Here is a 27,951-nt window from a genome sequence, read left to right as displayed (position 1 = left end):
GAAGCCGGAGCAGAGACACCAGCAGGTGCTGAGGATAGAAAAAATAGGGCATAGAACAGGAAATAAGGTACCAAAAAGCTAGTTAATCAGGGAAAAGTGTGTTAAAAGATAAAAGTAAAGAGAAGAAAATAGTCAGACAGAAACTATAATACAATCTTAGTTTTTCCTAAACTGGAACCCACTTATTTTCTTTCTCAACCACCCTCACTGAGCTCTTCACCCTCCTTTTCTCCGGATTCTCCTTCCTTGGATTGTCCCCTCCTCCTCTTCCTCCTCCTCCTCCTCTTCTTCGTCCTGTCCTCCTCTTTGACAGACAGAGCCACCATGGAAACCGGGAGCCCCAGGAAGATACAGTTCACGGTTCCCCTGCTGGACACCCACCTGGACCCAGAGGCTGCCGAACAGGTGAGGAGGAGGGAGAGGAGGTGGTTTGGGTGATTCAGGACTTTCAGGCTTTTAAGGGTTTCATTATGCATCAGAGACATGACTGGACTTTTAGCTAGAGATGAGGAAATCGTAGTTAATGCTTGCCACTTTGCAAAGATTTTAAGAAAATACAGACAAACTGAGAAACATTCCATCCATCAAAGCAAGCGCTGCAGACATAATGTGCTGTGTCCAAAATGCTGGAGTACAGTCTGACGACAAACTGCTGCTTTAAAGAAACCACATCATCATCAGTTCAGTCTCTTTTTACTCCCCTGCAGCTAATTAACAAGCTGCGTCCTTTGAATGCAGCACCTAAGTGATCATGATGAATTTAAGATTGATTTTTTCCACCTCCGCTCGCAGCGTAGCAGGTTGTTAGAGGCAGCAGCATTAGTGTTGCAGTGTGTGGATGTGTCTCCAGGGGTTTGCTGTTGTTTCGCTTTGAGTGACTGGCTGCACGCACTGTACAGCAGGGAGATACTGACAAAAGTTGCTTGGTGTCACAAGATACATTTATTCCAAATCAAACTGCTCTTTTTTTCACACCATTCTCCAATATATTGTTAGACTGTTGCGGTTTAAAGCAAACAGTTATTACCAGGGGTAAGATCTCATAAACTTTCCATCACATAAAGACACAAAGAGCAAAGAACACTTATTAGTGACTGGAAAAAAAACCCAGTGGGTGCAATTCATGTGACTTTAGAGAATGTGGTAAAAGGATGTGTCCCATTTTCTCATTTTTATAAATATAACATGAACAGGACGGGTCATTCATAATGAATGAGCCTCGAGTAAAGCCAGCAAAGATTTATGAGTCGGACTGCGTTGAGTCTGTGTCTCTCTCTCCCCTTTTCTGCTGTTCACTCTTTTCCCCTCTGTGACTGTAGGACTCAGGATGTCCGGGGGAAAGTTGTGCATGTGTGTTTATGCAAGTTTGCCCCTGTGAGGACGTTTTATTGGGTGGTTTGGGGACACAGTGCAGTCGAGGTATGGTCCAGGTAGAGTTAGAGCTACTGGGGCAAGTGCCTAACTCTGTAAGGCTCAGAGGTGAGGAACTGAATGTGAATCATCTGCAGTGTGTTGGTGTACACTTGCATTTGAGTGAGAGCTTGGTGGGTGTGCCACACATTTGTGTATTTGTAGGGTTTTAAGGAATGACCCCCAGTGATATGCAGGAAATAAGACATGCAGAATTCTCATGTTCAGAATATTTTATAATGTCTCTGAATTAAAGCTCCCCCTGCTGACATAACTTCTATCCACATGGAGAGAACAGTGTTAATGGACACGTCATTTATCATTCTTTGTCATGGTTTGTAATCTTTAAGTACAAAAACACCACTCGGTGTAATTCCAATTTTATCTACTTTTGATACCTTTTCATTTTTCCTATATCAAACTATCTTGTTTCATGGCGTTACAAGATGCTAAAAGTGAAAACGAAACTCTACAAAGTGATCTAAATTATTGACAAATAAAAAAAACAGGGTACTTGTTTGCACGAGTCTTTACCCCTTTCATAAATAATAAATCATCACTGGCACAGCCAATAGGCCTTTTCTCTGCTATTAAATGCCAAAATGTCCACTGTGAAACAGGCCGACTGGTTTTAGAAGTCATGTAACAGAGTGAGACATCACTTGTGTGTTGTCAAAGTGTTCAGTTGATGGTAGTAATATACAGTACTATATGTCAGGAAGAGAAGTTGCAAAGCAGTTCAAAAGAGCTGACAGAAACCTTCATGCATTATTTTAGTGATACTAAATGAAGATTTATGGTTTTATATATATGGTCAGCATTTTTCTCAGCAATGTCATGCAATGTATTTACATTCAGTAATTAACTCTCGATACATTAGTAAAGTCCACTGGATTTGTATAATGTACACTATCATTGCAAAGTGCATATTTAGCACATATTAGAGCTAACATTGTGGTCTTTAGTCTTTATTCTATTCTTTTTTTTATTCTATTAATATTTCATTTATTCTTTTTTAGTTAAGTACATAATTTGGTCTTTTCATTGTATTTATTCACACAACCGTTGGTAACAGCCTCACTGTTTACTTTCATTCACCTTCAGTTAGATCATTAGCAGTATTAAGGTGCTACTAATGCAGATCCAACAATTCCTACTGCTGTTCCACATTAAAGCCATTCGAGTGGAAAAGCACAGGGTTTCTTTTATTGTGAAACAGTCACAGGAAACGATATGTATTTGTCGCGGACTTAATTGAAACATCATGAGTTTGTTTGGCTGCACTGGAAACAGATACACATGCTATTCTGGTGTATTTCTGACCAAGTGTCTGCTCCCACATTGCTGCTACCTGTGGTATCAAAGCGCGCTTACTGTTACTACGGCAACCACACGTGTTGCCAAATCAACCAATGGACCGAAATCTTCATCATCCTATCTTTATAGGGAAAATTGGCTACATTTATGTGGATGTCCAATCAGTGTTGATGGTAAATGTGGTCAATTGAGGCAATTAACTCCTCAGTGCGTGCTGCAAAATCTGTTGTTCTTCTGGCATCATAGCCAAGGAAGGACTACAAGTTATTTCAGCAGGTCTCCATCTCTGGGTATCTGCAGACTGCCACTTAAAAACAAACTTCCTTGTTCTCTTTGCTTGTATTGAAAGCTTGCATCGATAACAGCATCCCGAAACACAGTACATATGTGTGCAGAGGATGCTACAGACAAGCATACGTTTCACAGTGTTTTAGCTGACTGGGCTATTTGGCTGTATTTATTTATGCCAGAACATAAGGCAGAAGAAAAACAGCGAAGACAGGACGAGGCTGCAGCTGAATTGGCAGTGCAAGAGGATATGGCCGTCGGGGACCATCCAGAACTGCAAAGAGCAAACAGTGACTCTTGGTGTCTTTGCTCAAATTGCCCCCGATGCCAACAGAAACTGAATCATTCTGCTGCAATGAATTTCAGCGTGGGCAGTTTTTGTTGGATGCGTTCGCCAACGGCAACCAAGAAAACCTGCGAGTGTGTTACTATGCACAAAAGTTTTACTCCTCACTTGGACACAGGTGTGATGGAGACCTTCTTCAGGATCCCCAAGATAAACTGGAAAGGACAACCGAGACCAGCAGGGTCGAGAGGGAAGATGAACACTGAGTGAGTATTTCTGTCTCCGAATGCTGTGTTTTGGCCAACCAGGTGATCGAGTGGTGATACACGGCAACGTGGGCGTCAGAAGCTCGTGCGCACTGCATCTTGGTACATGCAGGCACTGTCCGCACAGCTCCACGAGCAAGAGAACTCAGCTTTTTCTGTCAATTTAGCACGCAGAGAGAAATTGATTACATCAATTGACCACATTTACCATCAACACTGATTGCACACCCAAATTTCCCTTTAATAAAGCTGCCAGCAGATGAGCATAAAGGCTGGATGGTGTGATTATCCAGGCCCACAACTTATTAGTTCGTGCTACCGTGGAGCTCATTATGTTGCAGTTTGAGCCAGGAATCATTATTATGTGTGTAATTGGCCAAGTGATATTAGAAACAGTGTGTCTGTAAATTGGTGCCTGAGGAAAATTTGCAAAAATGAACTTGGTGTGTGTTTGTGTAATAGTGTGAACATGTATCTAAATGTCTGTTTGTGCATCCTCACATTGCATTTGTCTCTTGTCTTTTTCTTCTTCTCTTCACATCTGAAAGATACAGATGTAACTGTATAGGTTGCTCAGGTCTTGCCGTCTGTCTTGTTTGTGTCTGAATGTCAGGGAGCTGATGTCCACTGTCTGTCTTTATGTAGCCACATGTCTGATTCCAGGCTCCAGCCATTCAATACAGATTCTTAAACATCTCCAGCCGGGTGTTCCCCTACTCCTCCTCACCAGCCGACAGATCGGCTTTTAGCTGTATACAAGAAATTCAGTTCACCTCTTGTGCAAATACTCAAGAGGGTTCTTAGCTCTCAGTCTCAATAAGCGTGGCTAAAGCTTGGCTGATTGCCATCAAGACTTTACCCTTTTAGGCTGCATTTTCTATTTATTCCAAGCCTGCTGTGAGTGGTCACTGAGCCTGCATGGCCTGCTGGGCCTTTTTATGTGTGTGTGACAGAAAGAGAGAGAGATTGCCCAAAGTCAGATATAAAGAAAAAGAAAATAAACAAAGAAAATCTCTAGATGTAAAAAAAAAGAAAGAAAGAAAGAAAATGGAATGTGTGTATGTGCTTGTCTCTGTGTTTGCAAGCACACTTATGAATGTCACGCCAGGGGGCTTCACCCATGGTTCAGTAATCTCTGCAACATGACACCTCCCAGCATGGTGAATCAGCCTCCGCAGAGAACTGCACGTCAGTCAGAATAGCCTCCCTGAGGTCTGACCCTCGAAACAACAACAGTACACACTCACCCTCTTATCCACACACAGATACAGTGTGTGCCACCTTTATCATAACCTCACATTAGAGCTCGCTGTGTGCTTACGAGCACAAACTGACTGTGCCTGATAGAGGCCAAGACCCGATGGAGTCAGTGTATGACATAAAATATGTGGTTTGCAGATTCTCTTTCTTTTTTCTGCATTTATTTCGATATAGAAGAAGTTATTGCTAGATTCTAACGTGCAGTTGTGGCTATTTCATGCAATAGTCTGACATTCTGGGAAATGATCGATACCACTCTAATATCTGTCATTTAAATGTGAAGCTGGAGCCGGGGCACAGTTAGCTTAGCTTAACATAAAGACCTGAAACGGGGAAACAGTTAGCCCAGCTTTGTCCAAAGCTAAAAAAAATCAGGTGGTTGCCTGGCAACCTCAGAGAAAATGAAACTCCAGGACGTCACTGCGCCTGGCCATACTTTTTGCATAATTAAACAAATAAGATATAATGTGTTCATTTGTTAGCTTTAGAAGTGCTACTAGGCAGATATTATTAACTTCAGACAGAGCCAGGTTAACTGTTTCCCCCTGCTTCCAGTCTTTATGCTAAGCTAACTACCAGGTCCTGGCTCCGCTCAGCTCAGCTTTATATTTAACAGACAGACATGAGAGTATTCATCTTCTCAACTAATTCACAGCAAGAAAGGGTAAACAGTCTCAAAATGTCAGACTGATCCTTTAACAATACAAAATACGGGCTATAAAGGCTTGAACATGATAAGAGCTCCATTAAACAGAGAACTTCTGCTGAATAGTGTTTTTAAAGGTCCAGTCAGGTCCAGAACCAGTCAAGTGTACTCCCCCTGTTTCCAGTCTTTGTGCTAAGCTAAGCTAATCGGATGCTGGCCTGGTATCAACCTTCTTGTCTAACTCTCGAGAACAAAGTGATATGCATATTTCTAAAAATGTCAAACAAATTCAACATACACACACTAATGACTCTATTATTATCAGGCGGTAAATTCATTTTTGTCTTTACTTGTTTTCAACTTTAAGTGAAGAATCAAATCTTATCCCACACCAGCAGATAGCTGATATTGAACTCGTTCATTACCTCTATCATTTAGATGAGGAGCACTTGCTTGAGAAAACTACATTCATAGATAAAAGAATTATCCTCCTTACTGAGCTGATGAATCATGACATTTTGGGGTGATGTTCTTTTATTGCAGACATTTCAGGGCTGACAGTGTCCTCCCTAATATTCCCCACGCTGACGTGCCGGACCGTCTTTGTCCTTCACTGAGAACATAACAATTACTCTGTATTGCCTCAGGAGGGCCATTTTCCCAGAATAACTTTCAAGTGCAGTAGATTATATTTATTATCACACCATGCATATCTCTTGCGCATTAAGGCAATCAAGACCAGTTGAACTGAAAATATATGGTTTTAACCAGGGGACATTCATGACTGCTTTGCACAGTTAGACAGAGTACATTTTTTTTGGCTGTTTGCTAAAACCCTCCTCAGGAGCTGTGGTAACCGTTATTAGACACAGCATGCAAGCGTTTGATTTCCATACATGCTGAAAAGCAGTGTGCATGGCGTTGTAATGAAAGCAATGTTTGGTTAGTTTTATTTTTGCTTGTGTTTGGAAATTGATTAAAAATTTTCTTTACCTTAGCCTAAAACACCTATCCAAGGCATACCCAAAGTAAACAGATATCTGTTCCTAAACCATTTGGAGTACATGCATGATTTTGGTCTTTTTTGAAAGGTAACACTCTGAACTGTTATCCCCGGCAGTCAGAATCACTGCAAGTGCTCCTGGCACTGAGCAGTAGAAGTTTGAACACTCTCTGCAAATAGTTGCTTGCAGAAGACTATATCTGGGCCTTATTAGTGGGAAAACACGATGGGACCAAAGCATTAAGCTCATGATACTGTCACCTGTTACCAATGAGCCTGTTTATCTGTGGAATGTTCCAAACAGGTGTTTTTGGAGCATACCACAACTTTCCCAGTCTTTTGTTGCTCCTGTACCGACTTCATCAAATTCAGAATAAGCAGATATTTACAAAAATCAATGAAGCTGATGAGCTACAACATTAGATATATTGTCTCTGTTCTGATTTCAACTGAGTATGTGTCAAAAAGGATTAGCAAATCATTAGATTACAGTGTCCCTTTTTGTTTTAGAATCAGAGTTGTGTTATAGTGATTAAATTCCGGCTTGTGAACTGAATCTAAACCCTGATCCTCCAGTGCAGTGGTTCTATGATATTCAGTGAGAGAGAAGATAATAAGGAGGATTGTTATTATGGGGAAGACAAAGGATTCATAGAAAGTGAGAAGGAGGCAGAGGACTGAAGAAACGGAGATAAAAGAAAGTAGAAGTTGATGATCTGGTCAATGTCCCCTCATTTCCTCTATTCAGAGCAGAATAAGACCACAGTTGGAGAGAGTCTGTGAGGATTTATAATGGCCGAGCACTGATTTTAGCCTGAACAATACCAAGATAATATTTCAAATGACAGGATGAAGGATGAGGAATCATCTGTGCGTTCCAGGCTGGCTTAATCTCTGACAGTTCAGCGCTGCACCCCAGTAACAAGGTGTGGGGAAAATATCCTTTAACCTTTATTTCTGCAGCAATTCACTGGCCGTGAATGTTCTTTTTCTGATTCAGGGTGCTGAGCGGGGCAAACACGTTGTTCTCTTGAAGGTCACAGGGCAACTGGAAGTACACAGACAAACTTTCTCAGAGGCAAATCAGGGTTTCATTTAGTCATGAGCTTGGTTATTCCGTGACAGCAAAAGAGTTCTCAAGGTCAAATCTGTTCCAAGCAGTAAAATCTGAACAACAGCTGCAGATCCTCCAACTGTCTTAATTCACCTCAGCTGAAATTTAAATGTGTTTATGTGAGTAGGTATACAATACATTGAAAATATTGAACAAAATGCTAAATATCACCACTGAGAAAGCATAACTTATGTCCTGTGTGAGGTCCCGGAGATCCTGGGCCCTCTGTGACAGCTCAATAAACACACATGACATTGTGACATGACATCAGCTTGAAAAAAACATGATTTTGAAATTATGTCATACTTCAGATGTCCACCAATGATGATGACAAATTAGCTCTGTCCGGGGTCTCAGAGTCACCAGCTGTAAAATGGATAAATACAATGGATGTTCACGCTCCATATCTGTGATTGACAGTAGGTATTATGCAGCACTATCCCTCCCAAATTCCAAATAATTCCACTTGGATTTCTGTACATTTGTTCATAAGAAGTCTAACAGGGAGCTGCACCAAACAGAAGTAAAGTCACTCAGGATAACAAACATTTCTTGGTCTAAAAAGCAAAAAAAGATTCACAGTGAAATGTGAAGTTCCAGGTTCTGTTCCAGAAGTAAGAAAACCTCATCCAGAATCCCGCTGACATTTCTAAGTACGCTAATAAGAGCCCGGCCTCACCAGAAAATCGACCATATAGCCCTGCGAGTACATTATTCCAACCTGTATTAACCCCCACTGTTAGGCAGAGACCTCTAGTGGCTGTAGTAATTATGACAGGCACAAAGAAGGTCAGGGTGGACTAGGTGGGTAGTCAGGTGGTCTAGTATAAAGAGCAAGAACGTTCAGACGTGGGGGAAGATGGATGGATTAGCCGAACAAACTCAGAACTTTCACCCAGGAGACCGCTGCTTGTGTCCCGTGTGGAGCTGAAAGTCAATGTTGACCCATTTAAAGTTACATCACAGTAACATATTTAACCCAAAACATGATCTTTTCCTAAACCTAACCAACTAGTTTTCGTGCCTAAACCTAAAACTGCAAGCGTTTCACAACGTTAATGACAAACGTCCACTATGATGAAGGTCCGCCTACGATGAGGGTCTGCCTTTGTTGTACCGACTTGTCACTGGTACTCTGCAGTGGTGAAATATGCCGTTTTATGAGTCCCTAGCAATCTAAACCTGTAGTCTAGGTACAGAGCCTTTCTCAACAGTTGACCTGGCTTCATATGTTTTGAAGGTAGTGAAAAGAAAAATGCTCCAATACTGTTGTCATTTTTTGTTTTTAGCATCCTTTAACAAGCCTGGTTCCCAATAGCTTAATGGCTAGTAATAAGAAAGACAGACATTGAATGTGAGATTACATGTTTTAGGGTCATACTTGTACTTTGTTGCCTTCATCTAATGTGCAATCTGAGTTTGCAGCAAAGGAAAGGTTTACCACTTCAGTCCTCTTCTATATATTGGGTTTTAATGAGGTCAGAAGAATATGAAGATACTGGAGGGAAAATAATTGTTTGATTTTTGAATTATTGTTCCGTTTTTGCACATACAACACTGGGGTTCATGGGACCACAAACAATTACAAAGCAAAGCCAATGTCAACAAAAGACAAGGGGTACATACAAAACACCTTGACTTCACTGTCTCTTGGCCTGACCTATATTTTCCAGCCGAGGGTATTTTGTGCACTGCCCCCCACACAGCAAGAATATCAGCCATGCGCGACTTTTCCTGCCCACCCATCACTTTCTGAGGCTGTTTTTGTTCATTGTTGTGAGAAGTGACAGCCTGCATTTTAAAGGGTCTGTGGGTTGAAAGGCAGGCATGGCGGTTTGTGGGGTGAGCCTGTCCAGTAAGCGGTGGTATTTGTGTGAGCGAAGGATCAGGGAGTTTACTCTGCTGCCGGCTGAGGAGAATAACAATGACTGTGGGCATAATCAGTTCTACACATTCATGGCCCGTTGTGCTTTAATTTGGGCTGGGGGCTGGATTTTAGGAATGGCAACAAAACACACACACATGCGCACAAGGCCAAAAGATTTATACTATATGCAAGAGTACTAAATAAAACTTGATTTTCAAAACCAAAGCCATAAAGTGCATCAGAGAAATCTACAGAACAAATCAAATAAAAATCAGAGAACAGTACAGTTAGGAGACCTTGCTGAGAAAGCCAGCAGTCTTACAGACTTTTGGAGTTTATAGATTTTAGCCTTGGCTTTTTTTTTTTTTTTTTTTTTTTTTTTTTGACAACAAAAAAAAACATTTCCCGAATTAGTTTTGTGTTTGACAAGTTGCAACAACGGCGTGTACTCGGGTTCTCCATCAGAACCACCCCTCGATCCTCACCAGCTCCAGCTCCTCCTCCAAATGGTCACTTCTGGCTCCAAAAATCCAAGATGGTGACCCCCATAGTGCCACACTCAAGGCTTCAAAACGGCAGTCAGCAAATCAATGGGTGACGTCACAGTCGCTACGTCCTCTTCTGCACACAGTTGAGACCAAGATTTTTAGACCAAGAAATATTTGTTATCCTAAGTGAGTGAGTTCACTTTTCTGTGGTGTAAGTCCCTGTTAGACCTCTTATGAACAAACACCACATGCAGGTTCAAATCTTTAAACACTGCATACTGTTCACACCAAAAAGGGGTTAAACATTTCTGCTTGTTTGGTTAATACAAGAAAAGGCAGTCAATGCCTCCTTTTATTCACGCTGCCTTCCTGGACTCCATGGCTGCGATTTGAAAGGTAACAAAGATGAAGCCTCTTCAAAACTGAATACCCAATTAGACTGTGATACTGAGACGCTACTGACTGCTCATTTTTCACGACTGCATGTTATTTCTGCAGTTACATCTGTATTTCATTCATTTCTTATAATGTAAAGCTAATCGGTTTAGGTCTAACACCATGCAACTGCAGATCCATCTGTGTGTGTGAGCTCAGGGAGATATCGCAGTCAGGCTTCCTGAGGAGAAGAGAAGCAGCCGACAAAGCCACAGATGAGCAGAGTCTGAAGTGATGTTTTGTGCTTCGAACTGTTTTGTGTTATTTAATAGTTTTCTCACGCATTTTGTTCAGCACAGCAAAGCCTCAAAGCCAAACCTGCAGCTTGGAAATGTAATCCAAGGGCAACCATTCAGTTCCTCACTTTCCCCAAATCTAACTTTGAGTGCGTCTGTGAAAAAAGGTGCCTGAGTCTGATCTTTAGTTTCTCAGCTTGACAGAAAAGTTTAGTTACTTGGTGATTTAAAACACCACGTGATGCTGCAGTGTGTAGGCTGAGGTCAAGCTACACGGCTGACTGCAGTTGACTGCACAGGTTTGGAAGTGCACAGGCAGCATTTAGGAAAAATGCATGGCGGACTGGAGCTCACATGGCTTTCAGCGTTAGTCAGCAACTCTGTCAGCTATGTGTAAGGAGTCTATTTCTCGATGTGTGTGTGTGTGCATCTGCGTGTGTGTGTGTGTGTGTGTGTGTGCGTGTGTGTGTGTGTGTGTGCATCTGTGTGTGTGTGTGTGAATAATTGATTGTCTATTAAAATTACAGCCTTTCAAGTTTATGGAGCAATAAAATGGAAAAGTAATGACCTGATTCTGGAGACAACTGAAAATTGCTCACTGCACTTTCCCCAAACATCTTTGGTCACAAAGTTTTGGAGACAATGCGGTGATGATTTCATTTGATATTTGCAGAAGCACGCAGTATATTTCACTCTAAAACTAACCATCTGGGATAAAAAACAACATATTCACATTGTGGGTGAATGGATCAGACTGAAGTCCAGCAAGGCAGCAAGTGAAAAGTCGTCACCAAAGACTGAAAAATTCTGGTGTGGTGTTGGACATAAAGTACAGAAGAATGTATATTTTGCATGATTTACCATAGAAGCAATTCTTGGAAAATGGATGTCAAACTAATATTTTTGGATAATTCTTCCAAGCCAACTCAAAGCGTGGTGACATACACTGCTGTGATTTTTTCTGTTTGCTACTTGCAAAATAATATTGGAATTTACTACAGTTGCTCACAGTTAAGAGGGTTACCGTTATAGGCTACTACCTATAATTTTACCTCCAATCTCTTTATTTCCATGAGAGTTGGGTTGATAGTCTAATTAAAAAGTTTTAAGGACTTTCCAGTAGCAGCATGCATCAAACTGTGCATTATAACTCTAGTTTTTATATCCACAGGCAGGGCTTTCTATTAGCTTTACAGTAGGTTTGGGCTCAGCAAAATGTGCATGTTCTTTGGTGTATTATCCCAGACTGCTCTATAGCTGCCACACACCAGTAGTCATGAGCCAAGAAGTAGGTGGTGGCAGGCTGCCCTGCTGGTCTCACTGCACAGCACTGTGAGATCCAGCGCTGCTCTCAACCAGCTCGGACATCTTCAAAGTGTACGACAACCAAACCCAAAATGAGCATCACACAGGCCGCGTTATGGGCTGAGCTGGCCATATGACTCAGGCAGCAGGGCTAGACTCTGACCCTGATTGGCTGTGTACACTAATATGCAAATTTCAGAGCAAAGCTTACTATTGTACTTTATTGTCATGTTGTAAGGGAACATGTTTTTTTTCTCACTTTTGCATGAAACTGTTCTACTTTTTCAGATCAGAAGACGTAGACCCACACCTGCCACTTTAGTGGCCTCCAGTGATCAATCATCACCTGGTAAGACACTTAAATGCAAGCACACACAGCATGCAGGCTATGTTTGTCCCTTTTGAGGACATTGTATTATCTCAAGGCTCACTTTAAACTTCACAGATAATTCTGTTCTATTAAAGGTTGTGTCTTATTGACCATCACTGTCTTTGACGACTGCATTCACTGAGTTTATCGGTGGAATCTGAGGACACGGGGACATTATTGAAAAGTGGGCAAATGATCACACTGGTTTAAAACAAATGTCCACACAGAAAACAGCCCTGTTATGGGGCTGTGTTAGTGGGAGGGCGCTGCTTCAGGTCCAGTTGAGAAAATAGGATGTCCAGTCTTTATTATCTAGTAACAAATTAAGTAATAATATCATGTTGACAACTATATTATCATTCATCATGATGACTAACAGCTAAGCAGCAGAAATAAGGTTTTGACTTTGCAAATGAATCTGTCAGTGGATGATATTGTGTTGGTCCAACTATTGTTACACCAGATTCAGCTGTTTTTCCTGTAGACCTCTGCTTTAGCACCATAAGCTTCGACACTGCACTCAAATGAACAAGCTGCAAGCCTTAGCCAAAGAGGAAGAAATGATCACACAAACTGTTGTAAACACACCAAATTCCGACTCCATCTTTAACAGTTTTCTTGAGCAGTGAGAGATAATTACCAACATTTTCTGGTTTATTTTTAGGTTTATTTTCAGCCCAACCGAGGTTTTTTGCCTTTTTGAGAGATGAGTCCCTCCAATGTAATTAAAGCAGGTCCACAGCCCTAAACACTAACAAGTCACCATCAGCCACAGTATGTTTCACATTTCTAGCTCTTACTCTGATTGCTGTGATACAGCATCTCAACTCTATTATGCAGCAAATTAATCTTCCTGCTGCTGTAGAGCAACGGAAACAGCCGTGTGTGCGTCCTCTCGTGGGACCTTCATGATCAAACACAACGGCGCTCCTCGAGAGAGTTATCCCGTTCGATGACTCATCCATTGGCTCCCTGCTTCCCTCCCTGCCTCTGCTGTGCAGGAGAGTGTAATGTGACCCGGTGCAGAATTAAAAGACGGTCAGCTGGGAATATGGGGTGGCAAGAGTAGTTTTCTCCAGGTGATCGAACAGAGGATGGTATTCTCTGTTTTGAATGACTAAATAAGAGTTGATGCATCATTGAGGATACCAGCAGAGACAGCCATTGCTCTAATGTATAAATCACAACATTTTATCACTGAGAGTTGACGTATTTAGTGTTTTTATCTTGAAAAAAATAGTTTTTCTAATTGGATGTGGTGAAAAATTGGTGCCTGTGATCTGTTTGATTAATGTGTATGTGTGATTTCATGTGCACGAGTCTGTGTTTGATTCAGTAATTGGATGCTGAGCACGAGCGTCTCCGAGTCAACCTTGATCTCTGAATGAAAGTGCAGCGAGAACCCTCAACAATCCTCCTGCTCAGTAGATCAGAGACAGGATGACAGAAAAGAGAGAGAAGAAACTAAAGAGGCCATCAAGTGGAGAAAAGATTTAAGAAGTGAAGGAACAGTGAAAAAAAACTGAGAGAAAGCATAAAAGATGAGATGAAACCAGGACGTGTGTTATTCATTAGATACTGTTATGTATTACAGTGTTGCACTGTTCTTTTTCAGTCATATTCAATTTACATGAGTTCTAACTTTTGTATTTTGTTTAGTTTTTGGTTGTATTGTGTTCTGCCTCCTAACATAAAAAGGCAGCAATATTTTGGGAAAAATATCATGGTAGTTCTTAAACTAGTTTCAGAACTCTTCTCAAATCATACTTGTGATGGGCAATGACATTGGCTTGATTATGTTCACAGGCTAAGGAGTTTTGGTCCACAACTAAGGTCCTGACTGAAATATCTCAGCAACTGTTGGATGGATCACAGTGAAATTTGGTTCAGACATTCATGGTCCGCAGAGGATAAATCATGATGACTTTGGTGATCCTCTGACTTTTTTAGTGCCAACATTAGGCTGAAATTTGCTGTTTTGAGTAAAATGTCACAACAACTTTTTGATCGATTGCCATGCCCCCATCAGGATGAGATGTAATAACTTTGATGATCCCGATTTTTGTCAGAATTTCAATTTGTCCAATAGTTTGTTACCTCCAAACCTAATGACATTCCCATCAGCTTCAGCTGCGCTTTGAGTTTAGTGCTGCTTAGCAAATTTTAGCATGCTAACATGCTAAACTAAGTTGGCGTATATTGTCTGCTTCAATTCAGTATGTTAGTACTGTCATTGTCACATTAGCATCCGCTCAAAGCACCTGTTTGCCTAAGTCTGGCCTCCAAAGCCTCTAGCATGGCTGTAAACTGTGGCTGTGTCTGTAGATACAGTTAAACATAGCCTTGTTTAATTTAGTGTCTAGACCAGACGCTGAAACTAGTTTCACCCTCAAATGAATCCTTATCACATCTAATCAGTTGCTCTGTTGTAGGCCTATTTTGGGCTGTCTTGCCTTCATCAGGGTGGTGACGATGGGCGGGCAATAAAACATGTATATTATAGAAAAGCTGCGAGGCATCTTTAATTCTGATGGATTTGAATTTAATCTCACACTGGGCTGCATCTCGCTGCGAGTGTCCTCAAAATTAGAAATTATGTGAAAGACAGCCATGTCATGGAAAGACTCAAGACAGGAATAAAAAAAAAATAGATAGAGGATTTGACAGCAGAGGAAAAGGCATACATCAAATCAAACACAGGGACACAATCAGAGAGCATGGCAGTTACAGTGTGTCTGTGTGTGTGTGTGTGTGAGTGTGTGTTTGTGTGTTTGTGCGTGTGCGAGAATGAGGATGTGCTGGAGAGGAGGAGGGGGATGGGAAGGAATAGATATGATGATGAGGGAGAGGAGCGGTGCTGGTGCGCCCCACATCAGACAGAGCCTTGCATTATTTAATGCTCTGCAGATTGCTCTGCCCTGTGCACTGTGAACCCCAACAGCACATCAGCCACAGATGTGCAGGCGAGTGAGACGCAGGCTGCGGGTTCAATAATGAGGAAGCAGAAATTGTGACAAGAGTGTGTGTGATTTGAATCTTCCCTGAAGAGGAGGCTGGCTTTTGGGAGGATTTATGCCTTTACTGTTTCCTGGAGAGGGACAAAGAGACAGCTTGAGTGAGATGTAATTAAAAGAGAATGTTAAGATTTATTATTGTACATAAAACTTGGAGGAACCTTGGAGTCTTTTTCGTGTACTTTGCGTGTCCTGATGAACTGCTTGCATTTGGCTGCTGTTATGAAATGTTCAATTGCTGTGTCATAAATCATAAGTCCTCTGAAAGGGAGCTACATGCCTACATAAACCGTGGGAATTGGCATTGCATGTTATGTAGTGCCCTTTAAGTGGGATTCTTCATTTCCACAAGCAGCTGCTCTGTGGATCTGTGGTGGAGTGATCGCTGCCACCTGAAACACTTTGGCAAATGTATGAAACCCTAAGCAAGAGAAGAAAATATGCAAAAATGTAAGACAGATGGATTAAGCTTTGCATCAAAACCTCAGTGAATATTAAATGTAGTACAAGCACACAAGCACACATATTTTACAATATGTTCACTACCTTTCTATTTAACAGTGATTCAGAAGTTACAATGATGAAAGCATTGGGATTTTTTTTGCATTTCCAAATGCGGTGTTTAGTTTCTTTATCCAGATATTGTGCAGCCTTGTGTCATCTGAAGGTTGTTTTATGAAATGTTACAGAATTTTCCCCCTTTTTTCATTTTGGGGTATTTTTTCCTTCATTAAAAAGCAGCCAGTGCTGTCATAGGAAATGAGGGGAGAGAGGAGGCAGACTCAAACCAGGGCTGTTATTACCACAAGGTCAGCGTCTTAAGTTAGATCAGCCATCAGGACCCCTTTCTGCTCCTGCTAGGGCTGGAACTAATAATTGAATCACAATCTGCAATATTCCTCTGTGCTACGACAGTTTTTATATTACTGAGGCAGAGCTGTTTCCTCACTTTACAATGGACTAAAGGAACTGTTCTATTTTCTGGCAGGTTTTCGTCAGTCTACTGGTGTTTTTCATTTTTGATCCTTATAAAGAGTTGTTTGAACCAAGCCAGGCTAGCGGTTTCTCTCTGTTTCCAGAAGTTAAGTGAAGCTAAGATAAGTGAAGAAGCGAAAGTGAATAAGCACATTTCCACAGAAATGTCAAAATATTCCTGTAAATTTTGGCAAGTGTGATCTTGCTTATGTATGGTGAATAAAAGACACTTAATTTTTTTGTATGCTCCTTTCTCCTGAACAAAATGTGACTTTTTGTTTGTGTCTCTCTGGGATACCTGCTGGCTCTATGGTCGACACTGTTCCCCTAATCAGGGTTTTAGGGTTTGGGTGAGCGTGTATCAGAAATGAATTTCTTTCTTACATGCACAGAAAGATATTTCTGTTGAGACCCATCTGACTCCATATGCACTTTGCTGATGGAGCATGACGATCATTGCAAGTTCATGTTCCCACGTCACAGGACAAATAAATCTGAGATATTGTCTTGTGTCCATGAGATAATCTTAATCTGTGAGCAATCACACCAGAGGGTTTTTTTTTTCCAATAAATGCAGCTTTTCTCCTGTCAGTATGCTCTCCTCAGCCAGCAGCATCTGCGTATTACCAGCTCTCATGTGCACTTTCTTCAGGACATGCATTCTGTAGTTAGAGAAACAGATCAACATCATTAACACTTCTATTTCCTTCCTCTTGTTGAGGCGGTGGTATGTGTTTGAATATAGTTAGTTGCTGGTTTGCATAAATTCAGATAAGTGGGACGTGAGGAGTAAGAGGATGTTTTCTTTGAAATGACAACAAAGGAGCCACACATTTTCATTTGTGCAGAAAGGGAGAGAGCCATCTCTCTTCCTCCCCCACTTTCTTTTCCCTTTGCCTAGCAACAGTAAACAACTGCAAGACGAACAAACATAAAACAACCCTTTCAAATGCACGACTAGGAGTGTACTTCTTTTTCGATCAAGCGTGCTACGCTTTTCTTGATTTTCTCATTTTTCTTCATCAATTGCAGTACACAAACCATATATCAGCAGCAGCAGCTACAGTAGGCGGCTAAATTACAGTGGCTCGGCTGAATAAAGTGGAGTCAGAAGACTGTTCTCGTCTGGCTTTGTGTCAGACTGCCAGTCAGCAGGGAGTTGCAGTGATAGACTCATCACTGCCAGAAAGGCTTTTTTATTGGCATTTTCTCTCATTCTGCAGCACAGATGGGCTGATACAACAAAAAAAAAAATCTGAATATCAGCCATGTGAAAGCCATATTTTATGCCTCTTGACCCGAATGATAGTTCAACCATGTCTCCTACTGCTGCTACTACTGACATTAATAACGTTTTCTAATTCAAGCACAGCTGCTCGCTGTTCTAGGATTTCAGCTTCAGCTCGTTGATCCGACGCACTAATTTGAAACATAAAAGGAAAAAGGTGAAGCTCCTATTTCGGTCAATCTGTGAAGCACAAGCGCATCTAATTATCATCTCTGAAAGTTTTACAGTTACAGAAGTTCATCTTTTCATGGTCAAGACACCTCCATCTTCTGTAATTACAGCATCTACTGCCATCACCGCAGGTGTGAAATCATTAGAGCTACTTAAGATGCAATAATTCTGCAGTTAAAACTAGCAACCATCACTGGAGGGGAACAGTTTTTGTTTATACCTAATATGATTCTTCGTCTTTTAGGTTGCAATCACATTAATAAAAATGTAATTAGAAAAAATAACGAACAGCTTACACAGCAACCAAATAATGATTAAATGTTAAAAACAGGTTATGAAAAGATGAAGATGAAACAAAAAGGTAATGCATGTGCATATTCATACACAGGCATCCATTCCATTCATATACAGCAGGGGCTCTAAAACTGGGGGGCAGGTCGCCCTGGGTCGCCATTGAAGCACAGTCATTTTTTGAATTGGTCCTTGCAGAGACATCAGAGACATATAAAACATGCCTATACCTTTAAGACGATGTGCACTTTCAAGACATGTCGACAACTTTTTTATTACTGCAAGAACTCTAATCGCAAACTAGTTTGACAGCTGTCTGTCAAACACCAGTTTATTAAGCTTGAGCTTTACCCTGTTACTTGAAGGACAGCCCATGGCAGGCCCATTTCCTGGGATTGATTTGAGACTAAATCCATATTGGTTGAATGAACCTTCTCATACTCCCTGGAGATGCTAAAAATAAGATTGAGCTTCCCGTATCACTGTAAACATGCACAGCGTAAAGATGAATCCGTCTCAAAGTGAGATTTAATGTTTTTTGTGTCACATTTTTATACACCGCTGGGTTTGTGTCGGGTGCAAAGAGAGAGGGTGATGAATAAAGAAACAGGCACATCACTGGCATTTTGAACAGCCTGGTGCATATTTCTAAGTAGGAATAACATATGCACAGACACACACACACATACACACACACACTCACAAATGCACAGTGCCTTCCTGGTGCCTAGGGATGCATTGGTTGCCAAGCAACAAGGTGGTGTCCTAGAAAAAGTTCCAAGGCTGAAAATGGGGGTTCAACACCCTCACTATTGATCACAGTTAATGGTTTCACTGTCCTCCAGTCAACTGATTTTTTTTTCTATTTCAGTCTTTTCATATAGCGACCGCAGAGTCGTGTTTCACATATTGACAACAGATGATAAAGCTCTGGGAGTCACATGAGCTCCACGTGAATGTAGTATCATGTTGAGGTATCCATGTTCTTCTAAACCAATATAATCTCAACAGCCATGTATACACACACTGTAGCTGCTTTCACTGTACTAACATGCACTCGGTGGCCTGTTTATTAGATACATCAAGCTAAAACTAATGCAGTGAATCCTACCTTACAGTTGGGGAATATTCATCACATCTTTGCTGTTTTTAATTGCATTAGTTTTAGCTTGGTGTACATAATAACCTGACAATTGTAAATCAACTCAGTTCCAGACTACACTGCAGTATGATGCACACTTGCTTCCCTTCAAGGGTTTTGGATGAGATAGTGTTTTACTGTTTATCTGTCATCAGCAGTTGGCTGTATGCAGGGGTCTATTAGGAAGATGAGGAAAGTGGATTAGCATCTCATTCGTTAGCAAAAAAAAAAAAAGTCACAGAGTTTTTACAGTGGAGAGCGGAAAAATAAAAGAATTCCACCCACCACACTCCATAAAAATTGAGCGAACACTTACTGCGTGGTCTTGTAGTGTGTCAGATAACCATCTGGCTGGAGGTCACCTTATATCCACTCTGCTCTGCACCGTGGACACACAGCAGCACTCCAGCTACAGTACACTGACATACTGAACACATCAGCTGTGCTATTGTGAAAAATATCAAAACTGCACAATGTGCTGGACCAGTGAATTTAATGCCTCATATGTTAGTCTGATGGTTCTGTGTTAGCTTTAAATCCTTTGTCTTTATTGCTTTGCTGTGTACAGAACTTAACCGATTATGTGCTTTCTCACAGAAATAGATGAAGATCGTCTCCCAAACCAGTTGTACAAGGTAATCTCATTCATGAAAGTCAATTTATTGAAACGAGATTACAGAAATAGAATTATGTGAATTCTGTTTTTCTCTTCTAAATGCGCTCCAGCTCTATGAAAACAGTCTCTTACATTTTAGTGCTCTCTGCCCAGCTGATACGCGATGTTGATGTTTTACAGGCAGCCTTGTTGAACTCCCCTCGACAACGGCGAAAAGGGCAAAAGGGAACGCCTACAATGAAAGGTAGAGTCAGCCATTAGTCTGGTCATCAAACTGCGTGTGATGTTGGCATGTTATGTGTTTGCTGGTAGCCATGAAACAACAGCAAAAGTCTCATTCTCTCAAAGTTTTTTCTGCCTTCTATAATGCAGCATTTTGTGCTACACTGTATGAGACACATTCTTTACTTAGGATCAGATTAATGGAAATGATCATATGCAACCAGAACTATGAACTTAATTCCATTTCTTCTTTCTTGTTTCTGTACCTGTTTTGAATGTCTAAATTGGCATCTAAGTATAGTTTTAAAGGTCCAGTGTGTAGGATGGAGGCGGACCTATTGGCAGACTTAATAATGTGATATTCACAGCTATGTTTTCATTAGCGTATAATCACCTGAAAATAACAATAGTCATGTTTTTTCTATGGAGTCCACCATGTTGCAGCAGCATCTTTCTACAGTAGCCCAGAGCCGACAAATCAGACATTGGCTCAAGAGAGCGCCTTTCACATTTTTTGCAGTCCGCGTAGGGAAGGGTGAGACATGAGGGATGTTCAGTTGGTTGATCTGCATTTTCACGGCTCGATGCCACTAAATCCTACACCCTGGACCTTCAAGACAAACTTCACAAAAATGTCAGACTGTCCTTTAATGTGGCAAAGCTCGTAGTCAGTCCAGTTCAGGATGTCAGATAACTTCAACTTACTTGGTGAAGTAGCGAAGCTAACGATGGAAGTTTGTTCTATCTCGAGCGTCCTATTTCAACCTCAGAGCCAATCAGTGCTGCACTTGCCTCAGCAAGGACTCATTATGCCATGTTTTCTGACCAGAACGTCTCCCAATTTCCATTTTTTCTGCCAAAAAACTAGGTCTCTGTGAGATCAGGGCGCCCGGGATCCTGTACCACTTAAAGAAAGCCTGAAGAACAAATGTAAAAAATGCACACGCAGAGCCCGAGTAGTGTTCCAGCACCTGGTATTTCTGCAGGCCGTTTTTGTCTCTGCAGTGCAACCCGTTTTTTTTAAGTGCCAATTTACAATGAAATACAAATGCAGAATGTAAATGTTTTTAAGCAGAAAAAACAGACAGAGAATGTTCATATAAAGAAGAGAAGGAAGGGTACAATAACGAGAAGATAAGTGAAACTTGGTGCTCTAGGACGTTTATTCTTCAATTAGTTTCACAGCTAAACAGCTCTGAGTGTGTTGAGTCACTTCTTAGAGGAAACCCAGGCCATCAGTGTGCTTTAGTTTCCCACTACAAGGAGATTAGAACGAATAAAACCTTGGATGAAGGAGGCTGAAGAAGGCGATTAACCTAATCGTCTCCCACCTCTGATGTACCTTTACCTGCCCCCTCACTCCAGTCCACACACTGCTGGGTGCTAATTAAATCCTGCAAGTTTATTAAAAATATTAACCGACAGTATTCTTTTGAAGTGCTGGATTTCTTGTTGAATCTCCACCTTCTCTGACTTTCCTTCCCTCCATCTGTTCTTCCTGTGTACTTTTCTCCCATTGGTTCCCTTCATCTCACACCACTTTTCTCTCTTTGCTTGTCCTCCTTCTTTCTACATTTCCCCAATGATTTTGTGCTTTTTATCTTCCACTCTTTCTTCCACTCCACTCCTCTCCCCTCACATCTTCACTCTCCCTCCCCTATTAACTCTTTCCTCTCGGCCAAGTTTTCTCTAACCCTTCCTTTTCATCTTCTCTTCCCTACTTCTCTTTCACCTCTCCGACCTCCACCTCCACCCCTCCCACCCAGAGCTGCAGTTCCTGGTAGAGCACCACCTGTACAGGCAGCAGCAGGGGGCCGGGGACGAGTGCTCCTCGGAGAGCTGCCTGTCGGACCGCCCGAGCCCCGACTCTGTTCCCACCGGGGAGGAGCTCCCACATGACGATGAGGCCACTGCAGAGGCCTTTGAGAAACTGCGCTGCCAAATGGAGGGTATGTTTGGAGAGTTGAGAGGAGCATTTTATTTGCTTGCTTGCAGCTTTGCACCTGCCTGTTCAGCAGCACAAACCTCCAAGAAAACCTACAACTGACGTAGGCACGAACACTAGTATTTAAACACTGGAAAGCTTTGTAAAATGAGTTTCCCTGTTTTTGTTCATGGGTTTGTCCTCTCGACAATCTAAACTGATCACACATATGAGTATTTGTCTATCTGAGCTTGCAACTCGTCAAATTACATTTCAGCAGGTGTGGATAAAGTACTCAGTGCTAATATAACAATATAAAAATACTCGATTGCAAGTAAAAGTCCCGCATTCAAGTAGTAGAGTCATTTTCTCATAAGCTTCTATACGATCTGACTTCTTTTTGAAACCAGTGGAGTCACCCCCTGCTGGCCATTAGAAAGAATGCATGCAGGTTTAAGGCACTCCTGCATTGACTTCACTTTTCAGACTGGAAAGCTCCATCCACTTATCACACAGTCTATGATCTTTAACATTTTAATGTATTTCATAAACTTATCCAATGCTTTTTTTTTGTAAAATCTTTATTTGAAAAAAAAAAAAGATAAATGAAGTGAAAACTACAATATTGCCCTCTGTCATGAAGTGGATTAGAAGTACAAAATTAGAAAATAGAAATATTCATGTCAAGTACCAGTATCTCAAAATTGTACCGTAAATGTACTTAGTTGCTTTCCACTTCTGTTGGTGCAAGCTAGTAACATAGATGAATAAATGAATGAATCCCATGCGTGAGTGTATGAAGAGCACCAAAAGGGTCCAAAACATGTCGTGGGCAAGAAAAGTTGTTGAGAAAGAACAGAGTACACGGACAAGAGAGAGTATGAGGATACTAGAGTGAAGGAAGGACATGTGTCCGATAAGGAAGTCACTGCTGTGGCCTCTGAAACATGGGTGGTGTAACAACACGACAAGAGTGGGAGAAGATGCTGGAAAAGAGTTTTAAGGGAGCCGCAGCTTATTACCATGTGGGAAGCATGGCAGGAAGCATGAAAATACCTGGAAGGGATGCATGTAAATGCATGATAGGATTATGAAGAGGAAGTGAAACAAAGAAATTGGGGAGAATTGAAAAAGGCTTCTTCACTTTTTGCCGAGGGTTAGATGAGCAGATCGATACCACTCTTATGCCCATATACAAAGCACTGTGTATAGCTTGAGCCAGTTAGCTTATCTTAGCATTAAGATGGCATAGTTTGTCACCTCTGGACATGGCCAGCTGTTTACCCCTGTTTCCAGTGTCTATGCTAAGCTATGCTGTAGCTTCACATCTAGCCTACAGACATCAGAGTGGTGGCAGTCTTCCCCTCATAACTGAACTTTTCCTTTAATGAAAACACTTTTTGCACCACCTCTGCAGATACTGTCTCCTTCCTGTGCCAGATACTTCACATCAGAGGACGAAAAACAGGCGTCAGCGTTTCAGCCCAGGGCAAATAATTCACTTTAATGGCAGGCGATGGTCACAGAGTCCGGCACATGCTGTACACATATTCAGTAATTGCCCAGCACTAATGCATCATGAGTGGAAAGGGCTGCCTGTTGTTATCTAGTGGAAAATAATTTTTAATTCACTAGAACACATGTTTTTAGAGGTGTAAAAGCTTGAGAAAAATGCTCAAATGTAGGATGAGCATATTTTTTATGGATTGTGGTGCTGTTTCTGGTACCCTGAGTTTGGACAGATGTGTGGAAAACTGCATCTTCCTGCTATACACCTTGGACATCTGCAAACATATCGAAAATGAGACACATTCATATCCTTTGATGAATTCAAGGGCATCATACAGTGTGTAGCGAAGGAGGCCTGTGGTTGCGTTTGAATATTATGTTGTATATTTTGCATTTTAATGTGTTCAATTGGACTTCCTGGTAAAATAATAAATATTAAAGCTCGCATGTTATGGAGGAGATGCAAATTATGTTCTCAGTCCAAAGAGGAAGCCGGGAGAAACCAATCGATGATAATTAACACCAGTCCTGTCGAGGGGGGCTTCACTTATGGATCATCAAGTCACTCAGCATGAGTAAATAACATGCAACTGTAAATGTGAGGTGGCATTGATAGACGAGACTATGTCGTCAACCTCTGTGCTCATAATTCAACAGAACACATGAGATTTTATCCACACCGCCATATGACAGCAAGTGTATTTTTTTGTACTAAACTAAATACATTCAAGAACTGTACTTTAAGGTATACTCTGCAGGATTTTACTGAAAACAATGTCTCTCTCTGGCCCCTGCAGAGTTCTCCAGGGAGAGTCTATTAGAAGCTGCAGGTGGACTCGAGTGCCCCCTCTCCAAGGACAACGAGGACTGTTCCAGCGTTGCCAGCGTAGCAGATCCCTCATCGCAACAAAGCAAGGCACAAGCAGGTACACGAGAGTGAAGAGAGCCTCGGTTACACAGGAATCCTTTCCTCTCAGGGGACTCTTCATCATCCGTTCACTAGGCAGGGTTTATTTAGATATGTTAAACAGTTCAACAGGCTTGGCTTGGTGTCATGTAATCATGGCTTGTCAACAAACATCTGTGAAGTGGCTTTGATCCGCACTTCACAGAGCTGAAATACCCTGGGAGGCAGCGACATGCGAAAGTGGAAAAATCTGTTTGGGGGGCTGGTGGGGTTGGGCTGATAGCGTGGGTGTTCTGTCGTTACAGTAGATTTTTTGTTTGCTTCTTAATTTCTTTCCATATTTATTTCTGTTGCTCTACCTTTGATCTACTGTACATTAACCTATTCTTTCTGAAAATTTACTTTGCTGCAACAAAATTACTGGCTAACACTTTGTGTAAATCCAGTTAAAGTGTGCGTGTATAAAGCGCAAACATAATGGAGCTAATAATTCATGACGAAGGCCTCCATAAACCTTCATTATGAGTTATGACGTCTTACTGTGTGTTCAGAGTTCAGTTTACAGGCGGTACTATTGGATACAAAGTTAATGAAAAGATGAGATTGGATGCAAATGCAGTTGAAAATGTTTTAAGATGATTTGTGAGGATTAATAAAAAGTTTCACCAAATGTTTATTGTTTAGCTGCAAGCGTCCATTAAAATCTTGCAGTCAACACTCCCCCCCCCCCCCCCCCTCTCTCTCTTGCTCTTATTGTCTCTCAGTCTTTCATGTCTCTGTCTCTGTTTTGCAGACACGAAAGCAGCAGCATCCAGCGCGAGTCAGACGGCGGAGGAGAAGACAAAGAAATGCAGCCTGGAGAAAGAGAAGTAGAGTGGTCTTCTGTGCGTCACAGCGCTGCTCAGTCTGCTCAGCCAGCCCAACACACTGACAGAGGATTGTGTCTCCAGATCCACTTTTTAGATGCATCAGTGCATCTGTGTTCCTCCACAGTCAGGCCTCAGTGATCAACCCAAGAACAAGAGCAACGTTTCTACAAACATCCCGCATAAAGGGGTGATTATTTAATTCTGTTTGTTTTCTATAGCTTCCCCCGCACTAAACTCAAACTAGCTCACTGTATGTGTGAACCAGACTGGGAGGTACTTCCTAGTTAGTGGGAAGGAGCAATTATTTTCCTGTCTCAGTCACACAATCATTATCATAAACTATCAGGACTCCCTTTTAATGTCCAAAGGCCACAAATATTCCATTCAATCCTTTCAGGCACTTTCTCTCATTAAATATGTGCCATGACGTCTGCAATTATTGTTCCATCTCAAAGCAATAAAATGTTTTTGTACCTCATAAAAAACTGGGACCGAAACCATCACTTTCAAATCCAAATGCTATCATTTAATCACAGTGAGTTAGATGCTGAATCTTGAATTAGTGGATAGCACATCTGGGTTGATTGACAGTTTAAATGAAAAAATATATTTACGTGGGTTTACGTGACTGGATCAGACATCTACAAATATGTTCAGTAAGTCCAACTGACATTAATCTTGTATCAGTCTTGTTGTTGTTGCAGGAAATGCAGCTGCAATGAGTAATTTGTGGATCCACAGAAAATGAATCAGCAACTACTTTGATAACCGATTAATTGTTTTGATTCATTCAGAACAAATGCCATAATTCCATCTTCTCCAGTGTTTGGGGCTGGTAGTTTTCTACCACTGAACAAAATGTTTTGGGGTTTTGGACAAAAAACATCATCTTGAGCTTTGGGAACCCATGAGGGACATTTTTCACATTTTCTGACATTTTATGGACAAAGCGATTAACAGAGAAGGTGATCAGCAGAATCATTAAAGAGAATAATTGTTAGTTGCAGCCCTAACAGCGTACATATCTGCTCTGTTAATCACTTTTCCTGTGTTTTCCTTTCAGAAAAACAAATCAGAAGGCAAAAAGGAGGAATTTATATTAAAAAATTTCAGGTTTCATGATGGCGCCCCCTAGTGTTGCCCACAAAGAGACCGTATTTTCACCCATCCAATCAAATGGCTTCATTTTAAACATAAACGGTTACATCATCTGTTAGACTAGCAGCCAGGCAGCAGCTACAGAGGAGCCGCAGCCTTCGAACAACAGCCCACGTTAGCATCCCAGCTGAAGTCTCCATCTTATCTAACCGACTGACACGAACACGCGTCTTGTCCTGCACCTTGTCGAACGAGCGACCAACCAAACAAACAAACTGCTGCTGGCGTCAGTGCACAGGCCAGAAAGCCGCACATTAAACCGCATGTAAACATACCTGAGATGCTGGCGTGGTCCTCACCCTTCAGCACCACTAACAACAAGCTGTCTGTCACACGACATGTAGGCTGTAACGTAAGTTTATTTTGTCTCTCTTCCCTGCCAGACCCCCCCCCCCCCCCCCCCCCCAAAAAAAAAAAAATATATATATATATATATATTAATAACACATTTTAAAACATGATATAATTATTTTTTGGTCTAAAGGGATAACCGAATGTGATATCAGTTGGACTTTAAAGTAACAGGAAGTAATATCCCAATTAACAACAACGATACGTCATTTTACAGTAATGCACACCTAACCAGGCTCTTATCAGCCCAGCTGTGTGGTTGCACATCTGCAGTTAAGAAGCAGAGTCCATGTCTGCAGAAGCATTTACATATTTTCGTCTAACAGGGAAAAACCCATCTCCAGCGATCTAATTGCACCCTCACATTTGACAGCTGGACGCTCTCTGGGAATCTAGATTCTGCTTCAAAAACACCTTCCTACATGGCACTGAATATTCAGTGACCTCATCCCTCAGTCCAAGATCTTTACTGCGCTTCATTTTTTAAACTAATTAAACTGCCAATCAAACAGTTTAACTACGGGACACAAATTGTAATGACTGGCTTTCCCTTTTAATTCTAGTTTTGTATGAAATAAAGACATTATAAAACAATCACCGCACACTTAAATGTAATTTCATCTGTTATTTGTATCACTGAAGTGGCATTATTATGTAGATTATGTGACAATCCTTGCGTAACCTTCACATTATACTCGACATGTTGGACAGAAATAAAACAAACTGAAACAGAGAAGTAAAGCCACCTTAGTATTGATGTCACTTGAGCAGATTAATCAGCCACAGTTTTGAGCTTATTCCCCAGCTGCCAATGACGACCACCATGTCCACAATGAACAACAGAGACAGTAAAACATTCCTGTGCAAGCTTTTGTTTTTTCCTCTGCAGTGTATTTATGGACCATGTAACGTTTCTTCTGTTTTTGAATGGTAATAGTGTACATGAATTCAATCTGGGGAGCTTTGTTCCAATTTTACTTGAATTGATCAATGATTACATCTGTAATCTCAATTTGTTTGATACAATAAAACATTTAAATTGGTGATTTTTTTTTCTCTCTCTTTCACACTGATCCAGACGCAGTCTATGAATTTTTGCACCCAGTCAAGTTAAAAGCGTGTTTGACAATCAGAGTCAGCCTAATGTCCGCTCTCAACTATTTTTAGAGATGTTGAATATCCAAAGCACATAAACCAGGATCTGCCTCCCCATTAAAATGTCAA

The 27,951-nt window shown here is 41.3% G+C and overlaps 1 protein-coding gene across 1 annotated transcript; it reads left to right on the top strand.

Annotated features, from left to right (window-relative positions):
- LOC121623665 (protein phosphatase 1 regulatory subunit 1A-like) lies at positions 1 to 26,740 on the top strand. Its single transcript, XM_041961033.1, has 8 exons — positions 1 to 25; positions 314 to 405; positions 12,210 to 12,270; positions 19,769 to 19,806; positions 19,968 to 20,031; positions 21,776 to 21,958; positions 24,240 to 24,368; positions 25,143 to 26,740. The coding sequence occupies exons 2-8, from the start codon at positions 325 to 327 to the stop codon at positions 25,220 to 25,222; spliced, it is 636 nt and encodes a 211-aa protein (XP_041816967.1). The 5' UTR covers positions 1 to 25; positions 314 to 324; the 3' UTR covers positions 25,223 to 26,740.
- Positions 26,741 to 27,951: the final 1,211 nt, after the last annotated feature.

The sequence above is a fragment of the Chelmon rostratus genome, chromosome 2 (genome assembly GCF_017976325.1).
Source record: "Chelmon rostratus isolate fCheRos1 chromosome 2, fCheRos1.pri, whole genome shotgun sequence".
NCBI classification, from domain to species: Eukaryota; Metazoa; Chordata; class Actinopteri; order Chaetodontiformes; family Chaetodontidae; genus Chelmon; species Chelmon rostratus.
The sequence above is the reverse complement of the archived record's forward strand: the minus strand, read 5'-3'. Positions and strand labels throughout refer to the sequence as shown.

Excerpts from the sequence above, each read along its gene's own strand:
- LOC121623665 (XM_041961033.1), top strand. The coding sequence starts at position 325 with ATGGAAACCGGGAGCCCCAGGAAGATACAGTTCACGGTTCCCCTGCTG. Across the intron at positions 19,807-19,967 it reads TCCCAAACCAGTTGTACAAG|GCAGCCTTGTTGAACTCCCC; the intron begins GTAATCTCATTC and ends GATGTTTTACAG. Across the intron at positions 24,369-25,142 it reads ACAAAGCAAGGCACAAGCAG|ACACGAAAGCAGCAGCATCC; the intron begins GTACACGAGAGT and ends TCTGTTTTGCAG.